Source organism: Poecile atricapillus, chromosome 2 (genome assembly GCF_030490865.1).
Source record: "Poecile atricapillus isolate bPoeAtr1 chromosome 2, bPoeAtr1.hap1, whole genome shotgun sequence".
NCBI lineage: Eukaryota > Metazoa > Chordata > Aves > Passeriformes > Paridae > Poecile > Poecile atricapillus.
Window position 1 is genome coordinate 127919110 of NC_081250.1, and position 26221 is coordinate 127945330.

Sequence of the window (26221 nt, forward strand, 5' to 3'; positions counted from 1 at the left end):
TCTAGATCAGCAGCTTATGCTGATCTATGAAATTTTTAAATGCTGAACTCATGTGAAACTGGTGTCACCCATAGTAAGTAATTTCTTTTCAAAAGAGAAATATAAATAATGAAAGACTTGTGCTGTGGCCTAATAGTCATATATTGGTTGTGAATATGAAAAAAAATGCTCAGCCTTAACTCCTACCCTTTAACCTGTAGATTCTTTGGGGATAGACAGTTATTTTGCACTGCTGGAACTTGATCTGGAAGTACTTTTAAAATGTCAGTAAAAATAATATTAAGTTGCATCAGCAACAAAATTACACATACATACATTACAGAACTTTGAGGACATAGTTGACAGTATTTCAATTTCTCAAGAATTTCCTCTTGTTGACACAATAAAATAAACTTTATCCAAAGTACATATGAAAGAGGAAACACTAGATGCCTTCATGATGTATGAAGCCATGCTGACGTCAGTAAAATAAATGTTTGAATGAAATCATGAAAACAGACACAAGTAAAACTATATGCTTAGTTCAGAGTCTTCTCATAACTTCTCATTCTTAATTTGAAAATATGTCAACTAGATGTTCTTGATCTTCTACTCAGCATAACTGTGCAAAAAAATCACATCTTTCAAAAATTAATGTGACATAATGTGCTTTTAGAAATGAGTTTATCCTATCATTTATAATTATGTGGTTTCTAGATTAAATATTTTATGACAATATTTTTCTTAGATGCAACTCTTTTTATAGTAAAGCAGAATCTCAATGTGTTGTTTCAATAGGTTTTATAAGCCTGACTGTCCTGCTGATAAATGCTCTTGATATCTGAATCTGGCCTTCTATATGCAGACAAAGATGATCTTGACATCATTTCTTATGAATAATCCACAGCTTCTGTAGCTAACATCAGCATAGGAACTGATGCACAGAAGGAACTTTGTAAAGGTTTTCATTCTGCACTTATTATCGAATAATTAATGTAATTTTAAATAATCATAGGTTTAAGATGGAAAGACAGAAGAGCATGTTACTGTACTACAGCTTTCATACTATGATGAAAAGTTTCACATTATTTTTCAATTCTTTTCTGAGTTTTGTGAAAGTTCTAAACTAGGTTTATTAGAATGCAAAACTTCTTTCCCTAGTATTAACTTAAATGTTTAAGAAGTAACCTCCTTCTTTTGCTTTTCAGACCTTCTGAAAGCAAATTTCCCTTCTATACCCATGCTTCCTACATCATGAGTATTAACTAAATCCTATATTAAAAAATGCACTAACAAGTTGGCCACATTTTTATGGAATTATTTTCAAATAGTTTTGAATTAAGAGTATTTATTCTACCACTATCATTAGGCTCCTTACTGTCAGTAGATGAAAGAGTTTTCTACGTGCTTTACCTCTCCTGTTTCAGGCAGGAAGCCTGGGAAGTTAATTAGTCATAATTTCTAAAATTTCAAGAAACCACAGTTAATCAACAGTCTTGGAAGAGTCTACTACTTCTATTTGTGCCAGTTATGCAATACATGAAGAACTAATACATCCTTTGCTTCTTAGTCCTTATTGAGTCCCCTTACAGATTTCCAGCAATTTCTAATTTTTTTTTCATGTTGCTCTGAAAGACATTAAATACTAGTAACAGGGAAATAAATAAAACCAACTTTCAGCTACTGGCATATCTTCCTTTCAGAATCACAATAATGAGCATATGGTAGAGCACTTCTAAAGAAGCACTAAATGACAGTGGGACCATGTCAGACAACAGATATTATGCAGGGGCTGGCTGTTTCTCCTTTTGTCTTTTGGATGGGGGAGATTTATATAAAGAAAATAAAAAGAAAAACAAAAACCAAAACAGACAAACAAAAACAAAAACCACTAAAAAAACCCACAAAACAAAAACAACCAAACAACCAACCAAAAACTCCCAAATATTACATTCAGGGGCTGACTGCCCCTCTGGATTTAGTCTTTATTTCCACCTCATGCAATGCAACTTGTAGCCATCAGGGGAGCCATTAAGTGTGGCAAAGGCAGAACAGCCCTTGAGCAACTGAATGAGGAAGGGAGAAGGTCACAGGAGAGAGCTGGGAGAATAATATTCTTGCCTGGGGTGACAATGATTTAACAGGGAACATATTTTCTACTTGTAGCCAAATAGCCCCATTATTCATAACAATTTCCATCAAGCGTCATGATTGTCTCCAGGGCATCCTGAATTTAAACTGACCCAAATAACTTAGTGCAAGTGAAACTCAGGTTTAAACCAGCCCAAGATGAGCTGTCTGAGTCTAGTACAGGTAGGGCCTTATTACTATGTTAGTTTCCATCCTTTTTCACTTTGCATGCGATTAGATTTCTCTAATTAGGCAACAATTATTCAGTGCCTCTTTGCTTTAGGGAGCAGACTTGCCCTGAGTACCTCAACGTTACTGAAGCTCCTGAGAGTGCAGAAGGACAACATTCTGTTGCTCAGTCTTGCTCTTTTTCTCAAGGCTGCACAGAAGTGTATTTGTGACTGCAAGGTTGATGGTAGCCCACCTTCAGTTCCTTGGTCAGTGCTCAGAATAAGTTGAAGAAGTGTAAGAACAAGTGAGCATTCATATTCACTCACCCTACCTTTGTTATCCCATCTTTACATTTTCACCATTGCCACCGTTGAAGGAGAGAGTCCCAAATCATTCTATATTTCAGTACACATTATCCAAGTGGGACATACTTCAGTCCACATGGCCGAATGAAGCACCATCACAAACTTTAACAAGTCATAATGGAGTTAAAATGTGTATGATTAAGATGATTTTTAAAGCTTGCTGCTCAAGGATATACAATGGTGAATATTAGTTGTGATCATCTCAGTTACATCTTTTGTATATCCACAGAGTAGTTGAAAAATATGGAAAATATATTTGACAAGACCAAAACTTGTGCTTCTCTATTCTTGTGTTCCCTATTAGCATGGAGATTTAGAATAGAATGGCTGTAAGCCCAAAAAGTTTGCGATTGTTTTTCTTATTTTATCTCAAATTTGATTTCACAAGGGAAGAAGAAAAAGATATTGTATGTAAAGAAGTAAGATAAAATTATTATTTTTATACTGACACTTTTCTCTGAGGCTATAAACTATTTTAGGCACTAAACCTGCCTGACTTTACGAACACTGCCCAACCTCCAGAGTATAAATATGTATTAATATATCAAATATTCAACAGCCAGCAGTGTGAAGCATGTTCTACAGGGAAGCCTTTCCCTGTAGCTAATTCATACACTATTTTTCACATATACAGATAAACAAAGCTAATATGTCTGTCCACAGTAAGCTATTAAGAAAACCTAGCTCTGAAGAGATTAATTTTCCATTTTTGAGTTCAATTTATAAAAGCAATAACTCAATGGCTTAACATGTGACCTCAATTTTGAAGGCTTCTCCATCCCAAGGAAAAGAAACCCTAGAAACTGAATTTCAAATTACAAACTGTAACAATACAAAGACATTTTTTATAGACTCTTTCTTCCAAAGACTATTTTATTTCATCTTTCATGATGTAGATAGATGTTTTCTAATTAAATTCATATCAAACTGAAATTTAAATCTGCACAAGACTTCTATTATAGTCCTATTACCAACAAGACAGTATCTCAAAGCCAAACTTACAATTAATCAGAAATATTACACACACACAAAATACCCATTGCTTTCTCTTCAATCTACACAGAATTTGCATTTTCATTATCCTGTTCATTTTTACCACCTGATGCATCCAAACAGCTGAAATGCTACAAACTGTAGAGTCTTAGTCTGAAGAGCATACAAAAAGGGAAAAAAAAAATATTTTTTTAAAAAAAAAGTTTAAGAAAACTTTTTTTAAAAAAAGTTATATCTTTTTTATTATTATCCTTTCCAGACAGGACAGAATTTTGAAGATTCTATTTCAACAGTCAGTCATAAAAGAAGATTCTTTCTCTCTCTGACCTTATTACAATACAGCAGAACCGAGCATATACATTATGTATGCACTTACATAAGCACCATATATGTATATGTATGTTACATTGAGAGTATATATACTAAATATAAATCATAGGAATACTCTTACCCAAATAAAGGTGCTACATTTTCCAGTCTAAGAAATCATATATAGTTGCTTGACAATATCTCAGACTTCTGCCATTGGCACAAAAATTTGGTAGCCTGGCGTTTGTTTTGGAAAGAGAGTTTTGCTAAAAGATGGATGGAGCACCTTTGAAAAATGAAGAACAAAACTAATGTTTTGTCATTTTAAATAAAAATGTATCATATGGAGCATATCCACTTTCTGTATGAACTTAGTGTATCTATTTTCTTTTTAAACACTGTATTTTAAACAAATTATTTTTCAATAATATATCTATGTATTTAGGCTTTTTCATTGAGACAAAATACAGTGACATAAAAATGTTTTCTTTCACTCTATTAATATATAAAATGCATAATAAACTCCTTCCCAGTATGCTTAGTGATACATATATATTTATATACACAGACAGAATGGGAGGTACAGTTTGTTATATAAAAGTCTATACTAATTACACTGTCTACAATTTAGAATACCTACACCCATATGTGCATATTTTTGATAAACTATTCTATTTTTAAAAGATTAACAGATTAGTGTGAAATTTAAAATTGCTTGCTTGAAATTTGACATGGGTACATTACTACAGAGCAAGGCTGTCTTCAGGTGACTCAGATCATTGATGAGATATGATGACAACATTTGAGTTCAGTGGCCTGTGAGTCTGTCCTGGCAGTGCTTTACTGTTTCTGCATAATTTGCGCATAATTTAGAAGTCAGGAGCTCACTTGCTTTTGTAACACATATCAGCCTGTACTTTAGAAGGCAAAGACATGCAAAAGGCAAGAATTTCTGACTTACTACTTAGATCTGTTACCAACCACATTCTACAACTTTTAGTAAATTGCTTGAAATGGGTGGAATTAATTACTTTAGGTATTCTTAAATTTCTTTCTAAAAAAAGCATGGATATAAGAATATTTTCACTTTTTCTCACAGTTTCAGTTACTAGCACTGAAAAAATTTGCAAATCATTCTGACTAGTGAATCAATACCAACTTCCCCAAAGAGAGACAAGTAAAGCAGCTAGAGATGGTCCTAGGGGAGATAGACAAGACATGAGAGCTTGCTTTAATGTGATGGTATGTGTTCCTTCTGAAAATATATAATGCTTATGGCTTTATTTCACGCTTTGAGGAAACCCTGCTGTGACAGGAAACCTAGCAAACTAAACAAACTCCTACATTTATGTTGAATCTCTAGCTCCTGGGATCAGCCGGACTCAGGTCCACTACTGAATTTGTCTATTATTCTCAAATGCCATTTTCATTCTACTAGTAATAAAGGCACATTGATTAACAAAATGAAAAAAAATAGTTTTGGGTGTTTTCATGGTTGTCTTTAGACAATAACTATCGTAAATAAATTTGAATTTTTATGGAATTTCACATTTTGCTAGAAAAGTTCTTCATACTACAAATGCTGTGAATATTGAAACAGCCTTACCTATTTATACTCTTTACTGTCTTTTCTTTATTTCTGTTTTTATTTTTTACTGGGAAAAATAAGCTAGAGAAGTAGTTAAAACTGCTTTCTGAAGGATGTGAAAATAAACACATGCTGGGATTGAAGATTTGGATATATACATGAGAAGAGCATGTATCACACAGTTCTCATCTATCCTCCATGGTCTGGTTGCTCTGGGTCATTCATGTGAAGGAAATGTACATCTTTCTACCACTCCTAAGTGGCTCTTTGGGTGAAAATGCAAGAAAACCTTAATTGTGCATGAGGCTGCACTAAAATTGAACCCTTGTTTTGACAAAAAAAAAAACAACAGGGTAGGGTTTGTCTCTAAGCCACTCAGCTAAAGTGCAGATTTGTTAACACAGTGGCTTCTTTTGTTTTATTTTTATTCATTTACCCCTATGTTCTGTGTGTCCTCCTATGAAGAAATATTTGTAAATGCTAGAAGGAAGGTCAAAGTCATACTGCAAATATTCACAAGAGATGTAATCTGTCATGGGACAGAAATCACAGAAGCATTGAATGGTTTGGGTTGGAAGGGACTTTGAAGACCACTCAGTTCCAACCCTCCTGCCATGGGCAGGGACACCTTCCATTAGACCAGGTTGCTCAGAGCCCCATCCAGCCTGGCCTTAAACACTTCCAGGGATAGGGCATCCACAGCTCCTCTGGGCAACCTGTTCTAGTATCTCACCACCTTTTAGAAATCTGAGAGTCCTAGAGATCACTGAAATTCCCGCAATAGAGTACACACAGAATTTAATTTATGTGTAAATCTTGTGTTGGTTAAATTTTTGTTTGATAATTTTTTTCCCCTATACCAGTAAACTACTGAGAGTAATTATAATATCCTTTAAATTAGCTCACATTAAACCCACCAAAACCAGGTATTATTATTAGTGTACCACTGGATCTTAACACAGACACAGGACTTTGAGAGTTTTTAAACAGTGACATCCTAGTGGTTTGCACATATATATATAAAGTTGTAATATGAACAATTCTTCCTTCACTATTACTTTGCTTTTTTTAATTCACATTAAGGAAAAAAAAGTCAAGATGGATTTGTCCATGGTTTGGGTCTTTTTCATTAAACTGGTGATAAAAAGAAATGGAAATTTTGAATCCTAATTGGCAAAGTGATTAGAAGAAAAAAATCATTAAAAGTTCTCTGATCTGAAAAGAAGACAAGTTTTCTAAGAAGTCTGCAGACTTCAAAGGGAAACCTGAACCAAGTGTGCACCATATTTTAAATTGAGACAACTTCAAACTGCGGATCGTGTATACAGAGAAACTGTCAGAAAGACAAATCTGCTACTTAGGTCTTACTTTGTTAATATTTACTCATATGAAATGCTCTGATCTATTGGAGAATCTGCTGCTAAGATCCTAGGATTCTATATCCATACAGCTGTATGCTTCCCTAGCTAGAGGGACCACTGTAAGCCTCTCTAGAACTCGGGGAATACGGTCAGTTCGCACCAGTGACTCTTGGCACTTGCTGGCGTGGAGATGACTGAGCCCCTCCAGCATGGCAGATTGCAGAGGGCAAAGAAAAGGGTGCTGGAGAGGACAAGATGGTCAGGCAGCCACTCCTGGGCCTCCCAGCAGAAGGAAGACTATGCAAGAATTTGCTTAGAGAGAAAGATGAAGGCTCTCTAGGAGTTCACTGCCCCCAGCAAAGTCCAGGAGAGATTGGAGATTAGAATGTAGGCCAGGGCAGAAGTCAATCCTAGCACTTCCCCTTCTCTGAGTTAGGAGCTCAGCAGGACCCCAGCCTGGGGCAACAGCAGCTGGCCCTGGCAGAAAGAAGGAACAGTGCCAGAGGTTCCAGGTTTGTGTCTCTCAGACCAGAGCTTCCCACTGGGAAAGCAGAGATCTGAACACAGTCATTGAGGCCATGATTTTCCACAGCTGCTGAGCTGCATCCCACACTCAGGAAGGTTGTTAACCACATCTCTGCACCTCTGAAAGCCACTATGGCCAGCCCTGCCACAAGTGACCATTAAAAACAAGAAACAGCTAAGGAACAACTGTTGATTATGTATGTATTTTAGTTGCTAACTCTTCCTCAAGCTCGGGCCCTACTACTTTTGTTGCTCCTGCAAGCATTAATTCCATATCACTACTGGATCTCCAGCATCCTGAATACTCAGTGGTAATCCCATTTCCTCATACTAACATAATATCAGTTTCTAAACTGCATCACAAGGTACTCTGTACGTTCCTAGAAATGGGAAGCTAAAAGTACGTTTACACATTACCACACTACCAGCTATGCATTTGGAATTTCAGAGGTGCAACCCACTTGTGCATTATGACATTCAGACCAGCACAAGTGTTTGTCCTGCTGTAACGAGAGGGACAGTGAACAGCCTATGCCTGCAACTGACCTTCCTGACTGCTATACTGAACTGCTCCCAAAACAGCCATCTCTGGGGCTGAGACAGACTTCTTCTGACCCCAGTTGGTGCTGCTGTTTTCAAGTTCTTGTCACTACAGTTCTCCTCTAATCTGAAATGGCACAATTCAACATCACTAGTGGAAGTTATCTAGCTACTCAGCACTGTGTCCAGTTCTGGCCCCTCAGTTCAGGAAGGACATCGAGACACTTGAGCGTGTCCAGAGGAGGCAACAAGGCTGGTGAGGGGCTTGGAACACAAACCCTGTGAGGAACAGCTGAGGGAGCTGGGGTTGTTCAGCCTGGAGAAAAGGAGACTCAGAGGTGACCTTATCATCCTCTACAACTTCCTGAGAGGTCATTGTGGTCAGGTGGGGGTCGGTCTCTTTCTCCAGGCAGCAGCTGACAGAGCAAGAGGACACAGTCTCAAGCTCTGCCAAGGGAAATATAGGTTGGATGTCAGGAAAAAGTTCTTCAGGGAAAGAGTAACAAAATACTGGAATGGTCTGCCTGGGGAGGTGGTGGAGTCACCATCCCTGGATGTGTTTAAAAGAAGACTGGATGTGGCACTCAGTGCCATGGTTTACTTGAGGTGTTAGGGCATGGGTTGGACTCGATGATCTTGAAGGTCTCTTCCAACCTAGTGATCCTGTGTAACATTTGTAATGCCTCTACCTGCACCTCTTACATCAAGAGATGAGAAACAGGTACTTCAGAACATGATTAATTTAGTTTGTTTTAGACACCTACTTCAGGATGCAACAAACCTTACCCAGGAAGGCAATATATCTCTCCTACAACTCTAAAGGGACTCCATGAGATTAACTCAGATATAAACACCAACATATGGTCAGATTAATCCTCCCCCTCAAGTCTTCTGGCTTTTGACTTAGGTCTTTTCTTTTAAGTCACTGGCAAAACATTAATTATAGAAGTACAGGATTTGGACTTAAGTGATACATGTACAAACTCAAGAAGTACTTATCATAGGCTGACTTGAAAGAGACTTAAACCTTAAAAAAACCCAAAACAACCAAACAAAAATATTTTGCACAAAAAAAATGTTGCTCTTTCAACTTATCTGGGGTTTTTTTATTATTTTTTTGATTTCATCTTTTATGAAAACCTAATGTTTTAGCTGTATATGTTTCCAGCTACCAGCGTTACCTGTTCAGCACTTTCTGAAACCCAAACAGTTAGGAAGAAGTCTAAATATAGATTAAAACCATTTTGGCCTAAAGAACATATTGTTTGGGCATTTTGAAGTGAGGAATTGTCAGGAAAAGCACAAATTAGATTTGAGAACATTTTTTTGTAGAACGTCTTTCATTAGTTAATGATATACATTTCTTAAAATTCAGATATAGTGTTATATTTTAGGGTTATCTATAGCTTTCTACTTTTTCAATAGCCATTACACTTTTGCTTAATAAATAAATATGTAATTAAATATGTAATTACTGTAAAATTCTTGTCTCATTCTCTCAGGAAACCATGACAACACCCATATTAATTGGCAACGCGATTTTTCAGATTCTGTTTGCCCCTAAAAAGGCAGGGGAAATGAGATGGCAATGCAGTAATAATATTCTATAGAGCATCTTTGGTATTTCCTAAATCTAATATCCTGAAAAAAAAGTCTCCATTCAGTGGCCCTAGCAACAAATAGAGACTTGAGGAACCTTGAATCACATGGGAGTTGGAATGCTAAGCCTGATCCCTGCTTCAAATGACTGAAATGTCATTTTCTGTCTCAAGGCAGAATTCTAGGTTCATAGAAAATGCCTCTTTCCTAAATTACCACTACTAGGAGATCAGACTGAAAAGAAAAATAAATAATTTCAAGCCATTCATTCATTAGCTGAATTTTTTAGTTGCAAACTGTTTTCAACTTACTTGTAATAATAAAGGGAATTTTATCTCCTTTTTTTTTCTTAAATTTATTTTTTTCTTTTGAACTCAACATGTTTGAGATATGGCTTTTCACAAGCTCTCCATAGCACATAATCTTTCAAGAACCTGAAATTCAGTCTCTGGTGTTAAATCTCATAGCTCATAAGGCAGTTCCTCTATTATTAGCAGTACTATTAGTTGGTATCATACATTTTAAAGAAATATTTCTTTCTGGTAGGCTAATGGTAAACACTTATGAAATGCATAGAAAATAAGACTAAACAGCACCAGAATATGTTATTTTTTTTTCCCCATTCTCTAAAACTTTCTGAAACATGTAAGAATTATATGAAGCTCTCTCAGATTCAGTACACAAAATCTGCTAAGCTTCTTTCTAAAAGGAGGAAAGATTAAGGTAGAAGTATTTATTTGTTTGTTTGTTGTATATGTATTGTTAGGGGGTCTTTCGTATGTGAGAGGTTGTGGGGTCATAAAAAAAATCATGAAGAGGCTGGCCCACATTTTATGCTTGGACTCATTTAAAATAAATCTCTTTGCCTGAACAAAAATGGCTTCCCAATGTGTTTTTCTCATATACTGCAGGGGGAAAATGAGAAAGATAATAAGAGAAAATGAAGCCAGAGCTCCAACACTGTTACTTGCAACTTATTAATCACTTCAACAAACATTTTTCAAGTAAATTTCATATTTTTCAACTAAATTTTCCCATGTAAACTCAGTTCTCCTAGTATACTTATAAGAGGGTCTGCTTAAATGAATCCATTTTGGTAGTTAAACTTGACTTCATTGTTGCTTAAACAGTTGTTTGAGACAACAACATTATTAAAATTTAGAAAAAAAAAAAAAAAAAAAAGGCAGGGTTTTTTTTCGGTGATTGTAGGTGCAAATGCTGCCAAAATTGTCTGCAAGGACCCATGCTGCCTTTCAGCTAGATGTTTCCTTGGCAGCAAAGTCGATGTAACAGACAATGTGAACTTTCCTCATTTATTTCCATGCAAAGTCAGCCAGATCCGCTTTAACACTTTTCATTAGCGGTTAAAGATAGGCTGGCTGATCACAAACTAAGGCAGATGGCAAACGCAAGCAAGCCAGTTCTGCTGGCCCTGGTATTGTGGGAAATAACCTCCAGTTGCAGTCTGAATGGTTAGCTGAATTTGCAGCTTCCCTAACTACTCCACAAAGGATTGCAATGATCTGTGTTTACCCACGCCACGATGGAAGCAATATGCAATTTGGTGGCTCGAGCTGTGCTGCCTTTTTGGTTTGCAACCTGCATCAGGACAGTCTCTGGCAATTAAGCTACACTGAAGTATCACCTTGTTTCTACAGACACGAAAAGCATGATGTAAGATGTGCATCTTAGTCTACAATCCCACTGCTTTAATTAAGAATATAACCTAGCCAATTCTCTTAACATATTCCTTAGCCTCTCTTTCAGTTTTCATAATAGGGCATATAGAAATGCTAGGCCAAGAAGGAAGCTGAGAGTAAGATATTAAACACTGAGAGCCCCTGGGATGTATTAAAAGCTTCTAGTCAAACACACATCTAGAACATGGGTCTGGATTCATCCACAAAACTGCTTTCACTGACTGCCAGTTTTAAACAGATTTCCCTTTTAATAACATGCAAATGAAGTGCTTTCCTCAAAGCCTAAAGGGTGTTCCATGAAAGCAAAATCCTCCCCAAAAATTATAAAAATGAGGTCAGTACTTTGCCAACAGTTAACATTTTCCATCATCTGGCTTCCAGCCAGTAGATGGGGTCCAGCAGACAGATCCTCTTCTATCTGCATAGTCCTATGTCCAAAGACTGAGTCCTCACAAGAAGCCAGGGCCATTTATGATTTTTTAAAATAATCTTCTATGTCTTCAATTGCTGAAAGGGATCTTTCTGTTCTCTAGTGCAGCTTTGATACCATGATAATATTTCCAAGGATACATTTTATGCATCAGACATTGGATATCTGAGAGTTAAGATTTTAGGTACAGTCTTGGAGTGACTGGATATGGAACTGGTGCACATCAACAAGTATAATCCAGGAAGATTTGGAAAGTTTGAGGACAGAGGATGTTCTATCAGCACAAAATGCACTTACTGATAAAGGAAAGACTGGTTTCTTTTTAAACACTGAAAACGTTGTGATTTAGTGATAGAAAGTATTATTTGTGTTAATTGATTCCTGAATCAAATTGGATTTCAGGGAAAATGATGAAATTAAAAGAATTAATCATTATTCAATATGCCTGCAACTTGCAAAGCTCTTTGAAATATTATCCTGGCATCTTCATCATTGTGTAATATTATAAATGTAATAGTTGAGTTTTGTCATCTTTTATAATATTGCTAATTCTCTCATTTTGCACTCAAATAGTTTCAATTTAAAATAGAAGTTGTACTTCCTTAACCTTATAATTATATATAAACAAGACTGCAATTCAATAGTCTCAGTCTCTTTATCCTGTAAACAAGATTTGACAGAGGCCCATAAAATATGAATGAAATAGATAAAATTATTAGAAAATTACTTCCTTACAGTATGATCATCCATCTGTCTAAAAAAAATCAGAAAGAAGTAGCATTTCACATCTGCTTAAACTATAGGACATATTGTCACAGGATGTTGTGGATACCAAATGCTTACAAGAGTTCAAAAAGAGATTACACCGATTAATGAAAGGAAATCCCTCATAGGCTACTAAACACAAAAATATGGCCTGTGCCTCAGAAATTCAATGAGACACAGATTACTGGAAGCTAAGAGGGAATATGCTGGGGTTTTATTGCCATATGTTTACCCTGCCCTTATTCTCATCTTTAGGTATCTGTTAATAGCAATTAACTGGAGATAGGATATTTTGTAGGATAACCTTTGATCTGAACCTGCTTTCGCAAATTCTCTGTTTAAAAGCACATACATAAGTACTATAAAATAAAAAAATCAAATAAGATATTAATCTTTTACATAGTTATCCTAGTGGAGAACTAGAAAATAAGCATGACAACTGGAAGGTCACACTGCTTGGTAGCAGATCAAGTTTGATGTTGATAACTGCTTATTAAAAAACATACATAATCAATTAAGAGCACTATGCTATATGAAATTAAAGCCATGTTAACATTGTAATACAGAGCTTCCTTTGATCTGAAATGCTTGGCTTCCTTTATACCAAGCCACAGCATGAACACTGTTCAAGACACAGAAATCCCTTAGGAGATGGTTTTCACAACTCCACTGGTTCACATTTCCAACAGCATATATCTCCTGCACTGTGTCAACCACACTGGCAGCCAAAAGAAATTTACTATGAGTTGATCTATGCAGTTCAGAGATCAGGATTTTCATAAATTTTTCTTGGCTGCCAGCACAGTGCCCACAGCAGAATCTACGCACTAACTGGAGTCCAAGTACATTACACAAGACACTGCATTTGCATCAGGTCCAAGAATCTTTTACTTGGCAATCTACAAACATGGTACAAAGTGACAGGTTTCTTTGCTTGTTTTCTTGTTATTGCCTGCAAACTTGAATAATTATTTGAATGCTGGAGACTTAACAAAAAAAACAAAACTGAATTATTGAATTTTTAAGCTTCTTTTCCCAAAGATGGAGCTTTATGTTTACCCAAGTTACAGATATCCCACATGTATGTAACTACTCTGCAGTAATATTCTCCTTACATGTCACTGTACACTAAAATCATCTATTACTTCTGTAAGGGAGTTCCACTTAATATTTATCATATGTTCTTTGATGGAATAACTATTTTCTGCAGAACTTCATTATGGTACACTACCTACCTTGGTAAATTTGTTACAGAGGTAAAAAGTAATGTATTTTAGTTTGATTTCTATTTCTTTTGCTGAGATGAAGATAACAGTATCAAATTACCACTACTGATCTACTGTGTTTATCTACACTTAGTTTTTGCCAAATATTTTCTGCTGCTGGAAGACACAGTTCTGTGGCCACATTTTATCCAGTAATTGGTACATTACATATCATGTCTAATGTGCTTGAAAACTAAGCTCCAAGAAATCCTTGTTTTCCCCAAGCACTTCTAAATCTTGCCCTTTTTTAAAAAGCTGCATTTGTGCAAGTAGGTCAATCTTAAATTAATCTAGTTAAAAGTAGTGCACTCTCAATTTAAACTGGTTTAACACTCCCTTAAATAGATTTAGATGCATTCAGTAACTTCCCAGAAAAAATAACTGCTTTAAAAAAGGTTTAAACTGCCTTAAGTACATGTAGACAGACAAATGTGAAATCAATTTTGATAAACCAGTGCAATAAGGCTAATAAGATGCCCCTTTCAGTTTTGGTACAGAAAGACAGGACATAAGGCAGGATTTTTCTTCAAGCTACTAGAAAACTTACAGAGACAGTACCTATCCCAGATGTTCTCTGACAGTGACTTTGAATTTCACCACAGTCAACTGAAATATTTCCATTGAAGAAAATACTTTGAAAAAGATTTTTGTGGAAGGTTTTGACAGTACAATATCTCTAAAGTACTGCCACTCCTAGGAAGAAGTCATTGTCCCTTTCTGAGTTAACATACATCATTCATTGTCCATAAATTATTAATTTAAAAACAAGGAGGAGATATATATCACCTAAATGGATTGGAGTAATGGGAATAAGGAAATCTCTCCCTAGTGTCAAGACTGGTATATTCAGATTTCTTCCTCTTTCTTTTTTTCTTAATTTCTTATTATTGTTTTTATTTTTTATTTATTTTTTTTTTTTTGTTTACAATTCTTAAGTTCAAAAGAAAATAAGGATTAAAAACTTTTCCTAATAAGTGCTGATTTTTCTGATACCTACTTAGGCAACATGATTTCCATCTCCTTTTTACATCTTTAAATGTACATATTTTCCTGTAAAATCCTATCCATTTTGATTTGCTGTTCCTGAACAGTGCTGCTTCTTCTGCTGTACGTGCTAAGCACTTACCAGCATAACCTGAGTTTTAACTGAGACTGACTAGGAGCACAAGATAACTCATAAGGTGCATGAAGAAACCATCCTTCTCCAAATAATTTAAAATCTAAAGCTCTTATCTCACCTGAAGCTGAGATAGGCAGATCATAAAGGAAATGGAGTCTACTGTAAGTGAAACAGCCTGCTCCCATGGGAACTTGAAAAGTAGCTGTGCTAAATGGGAAACTAGAAGATGAGAGCTGGCTGAAGGAAAACTACAGTCCAATAAACACACTTTGTATAAAGTATTGACAGAACAGCATTTCCTTTCCTTATTAAAAAAAATAAAAGGAAAACAAACAACAAAAAAAGAGTGCATAATATTTTATCTTTCAGTATCTCCCTCATTCTCTGGCAAAAGAAATTCTGTCCTTGTTTCCTCTGCTTCCCTGTGATGCTGTGTATTGTCCTTCTTTCTGGCAGTATTTCTAGGATCACCTACAGCACCATGGATGGAAATTCAGAGGAAAGACCTCCACAGCTCAGCTGGAGCTGGGGTACCAGATGTACTCTGCTTACAGGGTATTATGAAAGCAAAGGAATATATCCTTGTAGAAAGCCTGCAAGTGTAAAATTGTGTGACAGGAGTTTTTTTCCTGAGCGATGGGCCCATTAGTCTTTACTCCTACAAAAGCTTCATTCATTCTTCAGGATGAGGGAGGAGTCAAAGGACAGATCTCTTAGCAGAACATGATTGATACGATAAAATGCCGATGAAGTGAGAACAAAGGAAAGCAGCCATGCGCTGTGCAGATGATGTATTTCTACTGCAACTGTCCTTGGAGTCTGGAGTATTATTAAACCAAAGGAAAATACAAGAAAATCGACCAAACATGACAAGAAAAAAAACCCCACCAAATCAACCAAAACCCTGATGTATGAAGACACTGCAATTAAGTAGTCAGAATAAATTGCTGTAGTAATTAACTACACTCAGAATACTGATTTTGTATATGATTCCTTATTTGGAATGAAAATTACTTTAAAAAGGATAACAGTTTATGAAAGCATTTAATTAACTTGCCTGCCTTTTCTGAGGTAGATGGCATACAAACTGTTTTCATTAGAACAGTACGAGAAGAATGAGGCTAGGACTTTCAAAAGGACCTCATTTTCGCAATCTTGCTGCTAAGTAAACAAGTTGCATTGTGTTTTTGAATTTCTCTGGGATACTGGAATAGGAACCAGAGAAAATCAGTCCCTTGGGGTGAGAGATAGTTTAAAAATAAAAATAAATCATCAAATCTTTTTCCCATTCTGCCGGATTTCAAATAATACTACAAGAAGGTGACCATCGACTATTGGAGCAGTGAATCTTAAAATTGACACTCACCTGGGAAAAATTACTCATAGCTGAGATCAGATACATGTTTTTCAATCTTCTGCTTTTCAGTGTTCTAAGACTCAGCTCAAAATGATAGGAAGCCCAAGAGAGCTGTAAGTCTTTCTTTCTTGCCAATCCCAAATGGCATGCTTGTCTTTTTCCCCCTGGAAACTTTTTCCAGGCAAAAAAAAACAAACCAAAAAACCAAACAAAACAACAACAAAAAAACAAAACAACCCCCCAAAAAACCCAAAACAAACAAACAAACAACCCAAACCTGCATGATCCTCCAGGATTCCTAAACAGAAGCTAATCAGTAAGACAATGAGGAAAACCTTACCTACCTGATAGTTAAAAGTCACCAATCAGACAAACAGCTGCCCTGCATTTTCAGATGAAATGCACGTATATTGCTCTTTCTAGGGTTACAATGACAGGGGAGTTTTCTCTGGACAACAATTAGGACCTATGATCTATGGTTCCCACCAGTTCCACAATGAAACTAACAGTTGCCAAAATTCTTCAGAGAACTTGCATTGGTAAGATACTTTTACTAATTATCATGTATTTTTAAAAAATCTTCCGTATTTTTACTGTGAATATTTCATTTTATCCGGAAAATGTGTCCCTCAAAAAGTATACATAAGCATACCAAAGTACATAAGTTATTAAATTTGCAGCAAAAATTTCCAATGATAACTTTTAAGCCTTCATGATATAGATAGTAAACCTTTTTATTATAAAAGTTCAAGGTTCTAAGATACATAAAAGCACAGTTTTAGCGATAGCATCAATTTACTTTCCCTTGATTTTTTTCATCAAAATATATTAAAATTCATTAATACAAGTAATAACTTTTGAAAGCTGCTCTACAAAACTCAACCTCAAAAGCCATATAAAGAAATGAGTGCCATTTTGCACTATGAAAATTGTTTAAGTTAAAGGAGAATGAGACAGTCAGAAGTTTGTTCACTTTCAAACATGGTGTGGAGCTGCTCCAAAAGAGTTAAACAAATTAAACTGACATCCTGACTTCAATGTACACATGCCTGTAGATTTTCCTGAATGCTTGAAACAATAGCTCCAAAACCACTGAACACGATGTGCAGTGTTGGTCTTCAACCAACATAAAACCCCATTCACATAAAATCACCTTCATTTGCAGTCACAGTGCTGTGACTATGTACTATTACACAGTCATACTGCTGTATGTACTATTACTAGTACATACATACATACTAGGTATGATTATTGTATAGAGGACTCCCAGCAGCGCTTCTTTGAGATAGAAGTGTGATGAGGGCAAATATGAGCTGTGCAATGCCACAGTTTTTGCTCCAGTAAGAATCCAGGGATTGTTTCACAAGAAAGAAGTCTCCTGATCCCACTGCACAACTGAGGGCATTCACAGTGCCAAGCACAGCTCTTGCTTCAACTGACTGGCACAGCAGAAGTATTGCACCAATGGAATAGTCACAACACCATACTTATACTCCTAAAATGCCAAATTAAGGTTTTGTTGCAGACTCCAAATACCGTTACATAAAAAGCTCTGAATTTTACTTGGGGATCTCACATGAGAAGGGAAAGAAAAAAAATTAGATAAAGCCTCTCATTCACAAATTCAGTGTAACATTGAAATACAACAGCTCTGCACTTCTTGTCATCTCTATCATCTTTTGTATGACAGAAACATCCTATTTGTGCACCTGTGCATCTCCTTTTGTGTATCATTGTTTGCTGAAGAGATGTCTCAAACTCCATGGAACTGGCTTAGAGAGATTTACCAGGATAACTGAAGCTGCTTGGAAACAAAACCTGTCACAGCATCAAACACAGAATATGTCTACAGAAAATCCTTTCTTTGCTACTGTTTTGACAAGATGCAAAGTTAGACTTAGCTTTAAATTAGCATTCCCAGATATGGCAGTAATTTAGTCACATCGCCTTAGAGCTTGGCAATGGCCAGATTTTATTTTTTAAGAATAAAGGGTATATTCAGTCTTTATTTGGTAAATTTTAGGTGTGTCAACTGCACTATGCAGTTGTTTATTTAACTATGAGGAAAGTACTACTTAAGTAAATTGGACATGTTATAATCAACAATTCCAAAAGACATTCAAAAGTTTTTGGGAAACAGCAATTCTGCTCTTGGAACGGCATCTTAAAGATTTGCCTTTAAACGCTGCCACTGCATCACCATAGATACAAACTGAAGACTAGGTTTTATGTACTTTGGTATCCACAGAATTGGATAATAGTGTGAATAATTCTTAACCTCTCTTATATCCCTATTTAGGAATATTCCACATTTTTCCTAAACCTAAATAAGTTTGACATGTCAAAAAAATGTGAAACTAAAGTTTAGGTAAATATTAACCAGTACAGAGTTTGAATGGTCATGAAGTTTCCTAATAAGAATTCAATGTTTTTCAAGTAAAACATGTTTTCATACTGTATTACATTCAGACAGATACTTTTCTCCCTTGGATTCAAACAGACCAATCAACCAAGTATATTTCTAAAGTAATGTTAACCAAGGAGAGAAAACCATCTGACTTTGTAAACAGGGTAAGATGGAAGTAGTTCTGTTAGCTGAAAATTCATGCCACTTATCTATTTTGTTTAAAATAAAATCTTCTCTTACCATCATGATTGGGATTTCCCAAGGTCCATGGCTCATCTGAGTCAAAATGAGTGTCTCCCCCAATTCCTGGGCCAGGAAAATATGCATGAGCTAAAAATCCTCCCTCCCCATCAAAGGGAGAACTGTCTCCATGAAAACCTGATGCAAAAATGATAGTAATATCCACGTCTCTCTTGCCATTTTCTAATTCAATGTAAGGAACTTCTTCAAATGTTAGAGGAGTTACATTCTGCCACACATCGAAGGCACGGCGAATGGCTTTACGAGTTTCAGCATCACCTACTTTTGGAGTGACGTTCTTTATGCTGAAATAAACAGAGAAACATTACATAGATTAAATTTAACAGAGTGGTAAATGACACTGCTAATAATCACTTCCCCCTAATTATTATAAGCACTGTGTTTTTAATAAAACATGCTAGCCTGGCACTTTAAGAAGAGTTTTTTTAAACAAGCTGGTGCAAAATTATGGTGTCAATCTGTACAGACCTTTAAGATAGAATTTATTATGATAGCTAGCTTACTCCCAGCAGTAGAAAAAAACCATTATATTTAGAAGATTAAGAATATATTAAAATGAAAAATTCCTAACAGTGGGATAACCAGATTAATCAACCACTGACTGTTTACCTCCTGGACCACAATTAGAATCCATCACAGCTAAAGAATGTTGTGTTCTTGCTGATCAAAAGAAAAATGTTTTTAGTTAAATTAAATTTTTACTTATTAGTGAGTTCATTAACAAAAGCAGAACTCCATACTGTGACCACCAACCAGTAATCACAAAGCCTTGTTGCACTTGCAACTGGAAAAATTCCGTATCAGAAACAAAGCCTTTTGACTTTAGTACAGGCTAATATGTCCTTTTATGATCTGATTACATCTGTAAATCTTCCATAAAACGGTAGAATCCATCAGAGAAATCATTTTATATTAGACAATTATGTACTAACTCAAGAACATGTATTTAAACAGAAATTTCAGTCTCCACTACTTCTTCAAGTGACATATACATGAAAAAGGCAAAAACCTTGATAACTGCAGTTTACTCTCATAGTTAGTAAGTTATCATGAAATCATCTTTTAAAAAAATCTTTCTTTGTTTTCATTATTGAATTCAAGAAAAGAATGTCAATAATCAATTTCAGACCTCTCCAATTTTCTGCATCATTTCCACTCGATTCATATAGGCAGCAAAAACTCTATTAGGTTTGTGTCTGCTCTGAAACTGCTGCAATCAGACTCTCTTTGTTCCTTTGACATGTACTTGACTGAATGTCCAGCACAATTTTCAAAAATTGCATAGTTTTAGAGTACATGTAATATTTTTGTCAGTTTACACAGCATGGCACATTAAAAGAGAACAAATATACGTTCATGAATAAACCTCAAAAGATTGATTTTTTTTGGTACATTAAATGTGCTTGATTATACGGTATTTATGTTTTTATAAATGGGAACAAATCCTTCAAGTGCGGATTGCATAGATTTTATTTCATATATACGTTTTGTTCATAGCTTCAGGTAGAAAACATAAAGTTACCTATATGGACTTCCACTCAAAAATATTTCACTGTATTGAGTCCAATAGTGCTGTCTAACCAAAGCATAATTTTTTAGCTGGTATGCATGTTCCAAAGAGATATCCGCACGGTAAAATAATGATGATAAAATAATACATTGTAGAGAATCCACTGCTTTCCTTGATCTTTTGTTCCAAAGGTGATTTAACCAATCAGGTCATACTTCTGCCTATTCTATTATTTGCCTGGCTTGTATTATTGGTTCTTATTCTGCCTTTTTCCCTCACATACATGAGCTTCAAAACTTTTCCTCTTATACAAAGATATTTAAAAGACATTTCTGCACTGAAAAGTCATTACCTTTTTGTTGTCTCTAAGAAATTAAAGTTTTGAAATCTTTAAATCTCTGGTTATAAGACATTTTCTCCAGTATATTGAATATTTTCTGTGATTTTTATCAAACTCAACCCAATTTTTTAATGTTCTTTTAAAACTGTCTCTGTCAGAACTATAAAGTACTGCAGTACTGATCTTGCTGTCAGAGAGAAAATGTCCTCTGATCTGTAGGCGTGACCTTACACTACATAATGTAAATGTCATGTGATTTAAAGTGGTTTCTATGATGCCCTTTCATAATTATTTCCTCATCAGTCATTTTATGATCAGTGCTGCATTGCTTTCTCTGTGATAAAAAAATATTGGACGCACTGGACCAACAATCAGCCCTTGCAGAACCCCTCTCTGAAAGCTCCCACCTTTGAGAATTAGGTTTTTTTGGGATGCTTTAATTAGCAAGTTCATAAACTACTGTCTGTGCTCCCTGAGAAAGTATAGCATTTTGGAATCTGTCCTATGACACAAAATCAAAAACACTTCACAACGGCACACTTCCACTACCAAAAACTTCCCTGATGCTATGCTAAGAATATCCCTTGCAAAGCTGGCAGATGTGGTCTTAGTCCTGCTGTGCACCCCCTAAGGCACGTGTACTGCCTGAAGCAGAGCTCTTTGAAGGATTAGAGCCTCTGTTATTTGCCATGTATAAAGAATATGGCAAATGAATCAACAGGCTCTCATAGAAAACAGCATGGCTAGTAACACTGCAGAAAAACTGAAATACTGATATAGAAAAAGTTCATCTGAAATATACAGCTTGGGCTTTGTTTGGTGTTCGGTTTTTTGTTGCTGTTGTTAGTTGTGGGTTTTTGGTTTTGCTTCTTTCTTTGGATATTTTTTTGTTTGGTTTTTTTTGGTGTTTTGCTTGGTTTGTTTGGTTTTCTTTTTTGTATTTAGGAATCTTAGTAATTGGTCAAAGTCCCCCTTTGGTCTTAAGTCAACAGAACAAAAGAAGGGTCTTCTGCTATTATATTTGAAATGAGGAAATGGATTAAAATGGATTGGAATTTTGTATTGGTGATAAATTGTGTAATTGGTCTAAAAGGGTTTGACTCAAACATTAAAACTTATCATTTTATATTTTCTTGTTTTTTCAGCACATTGAATTGAGTTTTAATCAGTTTAAAAATGACAAACTGAGCCATTGGGCTAGTTTCACACTTGCAAGCTAGAGTAGACTACCTTTTACAGCAGACATTTTCCATGGCATTCAGCTATTGACTTACTTTTGAAATAGCATCCTACATCTCCAGATTCATTGTTAATTTTTTTTAAAGCACACTTTCTGTATTAAAACCAGAGAAATTTCTGGCTTCCAAAGCAAGATTGGAGTGGGCAAGATTATACAGAAAAGTGTAACTTTAAAGAGAAATTACACAAATCATCAGTTATTCCTATACAAAAGTATTTACAAAAGACTATTGTCCAATTTTAATGTGTTAAACACAATCCAAGTTCAACACTGAAAGAGCAAATACCAACATTGTGCAACACAAACATTGAAATTGTCTTGCTGGGAACTTTGCTCAAAATTATTCACCAGTGCAGATATCTGGAACCCAAGTTATGTTACATTTCTTTCATGCTGTTTATCATACAACCTCCAAGGGGGAAGTACAGTAAAATCACTTCATAAAGACAGTCTATCAATTGCCAGAGATACTAGGACTCATTTTTTTAAAAGTCTTCAGTTTAGACCTATGACTGCAATAGCAAAGAAAGTCTCATATAAGCCCTTTCCTATTACATTTAGATCTACATCTTAAATCCAGGAATCACCCGAAACATTAAAAAAAAGAGGAATTTGGTATCTTACACCCAACATGTCCAGATAATGGAGGTCAAATAGAAGTGTAGGATGTGACAACTCAGAACCACTCTTATTGCAAGGTGAAAGCATAGCAAGACAAAGGCCTTCATAATAAAAATACATCTTTTTTCTAAGTATTGCTTTCTTAGTCTGCATGTCTAGTGATCATTTCACAGCAAAGAAGCTCAAATGAGCAAAAGATCCAAAGCTGACCTTGACCAGATTGGCAGTACAAAGAGGTTGAAGATCCTGTAATTACTAAACAAAAGGCAATCTGTAAGATGAAATATTTATTTTCATGCCATGTTTTACAAACAAATAAACTGAGTGACACTTTTTATAAATTTTGAGAGCTGTTATTTTTAGACTGCAACAGCCATGTAACGATTGATTATACTTTTTTTGGTGGTTATTATTGCTGGTTTTGTATGATTTTCAACCTGATTGTTGCCTCAAGCATTATAACTTTAAAATACATGTCTTCCACAAGAATGATTAGATTTTATCACTGATATGCACTTTTCACATTGATTTACTATTTCCATAGCTGTCTGAAGAGTCCTGTTTTGAGAGCGTTATTGTATAATCCTGAGTCTATTGATTTCAGAAAAGCTTTGGGTTTTCCTTCCCTTCCCACTCCTTTCCCAAAATATCCTAAAAGAAAAATTATCCATGTTTCACTGACATATTTTTGGCTGTAACAGCTTCAGGAGCCTTGCAAGATTGTCAGGATATACCTCACTTGACTGTGTAAAATCAGTAATCTGAAATTTAAATAGATGAAAGAGCAGGAATTTAAATTGAGTAGGTAAAAAAGATACAGTCAGTAACCTGTTTGAAGTAAGCTAGCTACAGATCTGTGCTTGAGATGAAATTGTTCAGGTAAAATGAACTGGAACATACATTAAATGTGTATAAATTGTTGACATAACCTTTTTACTGTCATTGATGTAAATCAAACCTAAACTGAACGAAAATTTTGGAGGCTGTTTGTTGTTTTGGTGGAGAGTTTTTTGTTTGTTTGTTTGGGTTTGTTTGCTTATTTTTTGATTTTGTTTTTATTTTTCTTTTATTTGTGTTTTTGGCTTCTTTAGGGGTATGGATGCTCAATCTGAACCAGAGTGCCTGTAGAAATTACAGGCCGCATAGCTCCTCAGTCCTGCCTGAGAAAGTAGTCTGGGAAAAACATGAGAAAGAATTAAAACAATCCTCAGGGACAGAAAACAGCCTTGCAGGTGTTGTTTTCTATCCCTTGTTTTCTTTGCAGGAGAAAGTCAAGGGGTGGTGAACTACACTGACCAATGATGGTGATGTAGCAGTTTACTAACCAATAAGAGTTTCCTTTCTGTACTTTCCACGTATCAGTCTATAAAACAGAGCTGAAGCAATAAACTAAGAAAAATTCTCCTGTCCGACTCCATGAGAGTCTGTGTCGTCTCTTCCCAGCTGTTCCTAATAGAGCGACACAGGGGGGACTTTGGTTTAGTTTTGTTTTTGTTTTTTTTGTTTCTTTTTTGTTTGGTTGGTTTTTAATCACACTGTAACTTTTATTGAAAGTAATCAATTACCTCTGGCCAAAAACATATTTCACTTTGGGCCATCATTTCTCTAGAAATCACTGAAGAGATTGCTTTACTAATGTCTCACTGACGTGAGGTCTTTTAGCTTCAACTTCTTTCCAGTTTCAGCTTCCTAACTCTTTGTAGACATAGACTAAGAGTGCTATCTTGGTTCATACAGCTCTTGCTCATGTTGATTAATCCTAAACCAGAGCTATTGCTTTTGATTTTCTGTGGGTTTGATTTTCAACCTACTGCTGCCATGATTGAAAGAACTTATTATTATCTTGCCTCTCCATTTTCAGGGATAACATTCTCCTCAACATTCATTAAAAGAAGATGAAATGTGAAAGACATGAGATTTCCGAGACAAAAACTCAAGATTAGCAAAATACTTGACAGATAAATGGTTTTATAGGAAAGCTATTTTAAGAGATCTGATGTCATAATATACTACTAGGTAATCTGAAATCAACAAAATGAAACGTAAACATGGAATCTATTCTAAATATTACTTTGTAGTAATACACTCAAATATATTTTTGCTGCTATGAATCAGCAGCACTTTCCAAGTTTTTTCTTAATCCGCTGTTTCCTTACTTATTAGTGTGGATATCCAATATCCAAGAAAAAATTATTTCTCCATATTCTACACAATATGGACCATCCAGACAATAGGAATTGCACAGTCTATTGCTAACAGGCCAGAGAAGAGTTTTCATTGCATACTGAAGCTCCCAGCTAGCATTCATTCATTCATTTATCTGAACAGTATATAGTTAGAATCTAGGATATATCTAACTTGTAAAAGGAAAATGACAATTATCTAGGGCTTGACCCATTGTCAACTGAACTCAAGAAAAATATTAAATTATTTATAGTGGGTTTGGGATGGAGCTATTGCCTATCTAGAGCTATGTTTCCTGCACCAATTAAATGACAACATATTGCTGAACAATTTTTGTTTTTTTCCTTACTTAAGAAAGAAAAAATAAATCAGAATAGCTTTTAAATTATTATTTTATTTTAAATCATTACAAGTTCTAAGTCATGGCTATAATTCAAGGCAAACCTTTTATTTTTACAGAACATTGTCCAATTTTACTTGCAGAAGTATTTTGCAGATGGAATAATCTGGGCAATTGAGAAATGACTTACTGCTGGAGATCAGATTATGAATAGTATGCACAGAATGCTGATGAGGAGGGGTTCATATTCAATGATTCTCTGTCTAAAATTGACAGACAAACATTTATATTCTATTTTTACAAAACAGATAGCTTTATTGATTCACATTGTTGCTCCTTCTTTAAAGTAATGGATTATTTACTTTCCTAGCAAAAGAGAAGGTGACTATATTTTTGAGAATCATATGTGCCTTCAAAAATAGCCCCTCAAATTTTTTTAAAAAAACTTAAATAATTTTTAAAAATCCTTTCATAGCCTTCTTAAATTTCTTCTCTGATTCTGTACAATGTTCAGAGATGGTTGTGTAACCTGACAAAGCCTGAAATACTAAGGAAAGATTAAGACTATATTATTTAGATCTCTGTAGCTTTTTCTGTAATGGAGTCATAATTCTCTTGTACTCTAGATGTTTTCTTTCACCCCTATACTCTTCTGGTTGGTAAAAATACTTCTAGCTTCAAATACTTTCTGTTTCCCTCTTTGTAAAAGGCACGTTAGTCTATAACATATGTCCTAATAATGGTCACAAGGTTTATCAGCATAAACTATACCAGGCAGGAAAATATTGTAAACTGGGTAGCTTCATCAGAAACAGGAATTCTAACAAACATCACACATCAGTTCAAATGAGAAGCAAGCTGCATTCCCTGAGGGAGAGCAAGCACAGTTAATGCAGCAGATTGTCCATTCCATGCTGATGTTCCCAGTACTGGAAATCTGTATTTTGGTCCTATCTGTAAACACATTTCTTTCTAAGAATAAATAATCACACCTAACTCCAAAATTTAATCTGTTACTGAAAGGGCATAATAAATGTAATATGGGGCAAAAAAATTACATTATTAATGTATCTTCTAATTATAATTGTAATTTCAAGTTGCTTCATTGAAACTTATCTTGA

At 35.3% G+C, this 26221-nt stretch overlaps 1 protein-coding gene across 2 annotated transcripts in view; it reads right to left on the bottom strand.

The window, feature by feature from the left end:
- The window catches only part of MMP16 (matrix metallopeptidase 16), a 167113-nt gene that overhangs the window by 48425 nt on the left and 92467 nt on the right, over positions 1 to 26221 (bottom strand). For both annotated transcript variants that reach the window (XM_058831999.1, XM_058832000.1), the window contains one exon: positions 18845 to 19149. In XM_058831999.1, the coding sequence (XP_058687982.1) occupies positions 18845 to 19149 (305 nt within the window). The remainder of the gene's footprint in view (positions 1 to 18844; positions 19150 to 26221) is intronic.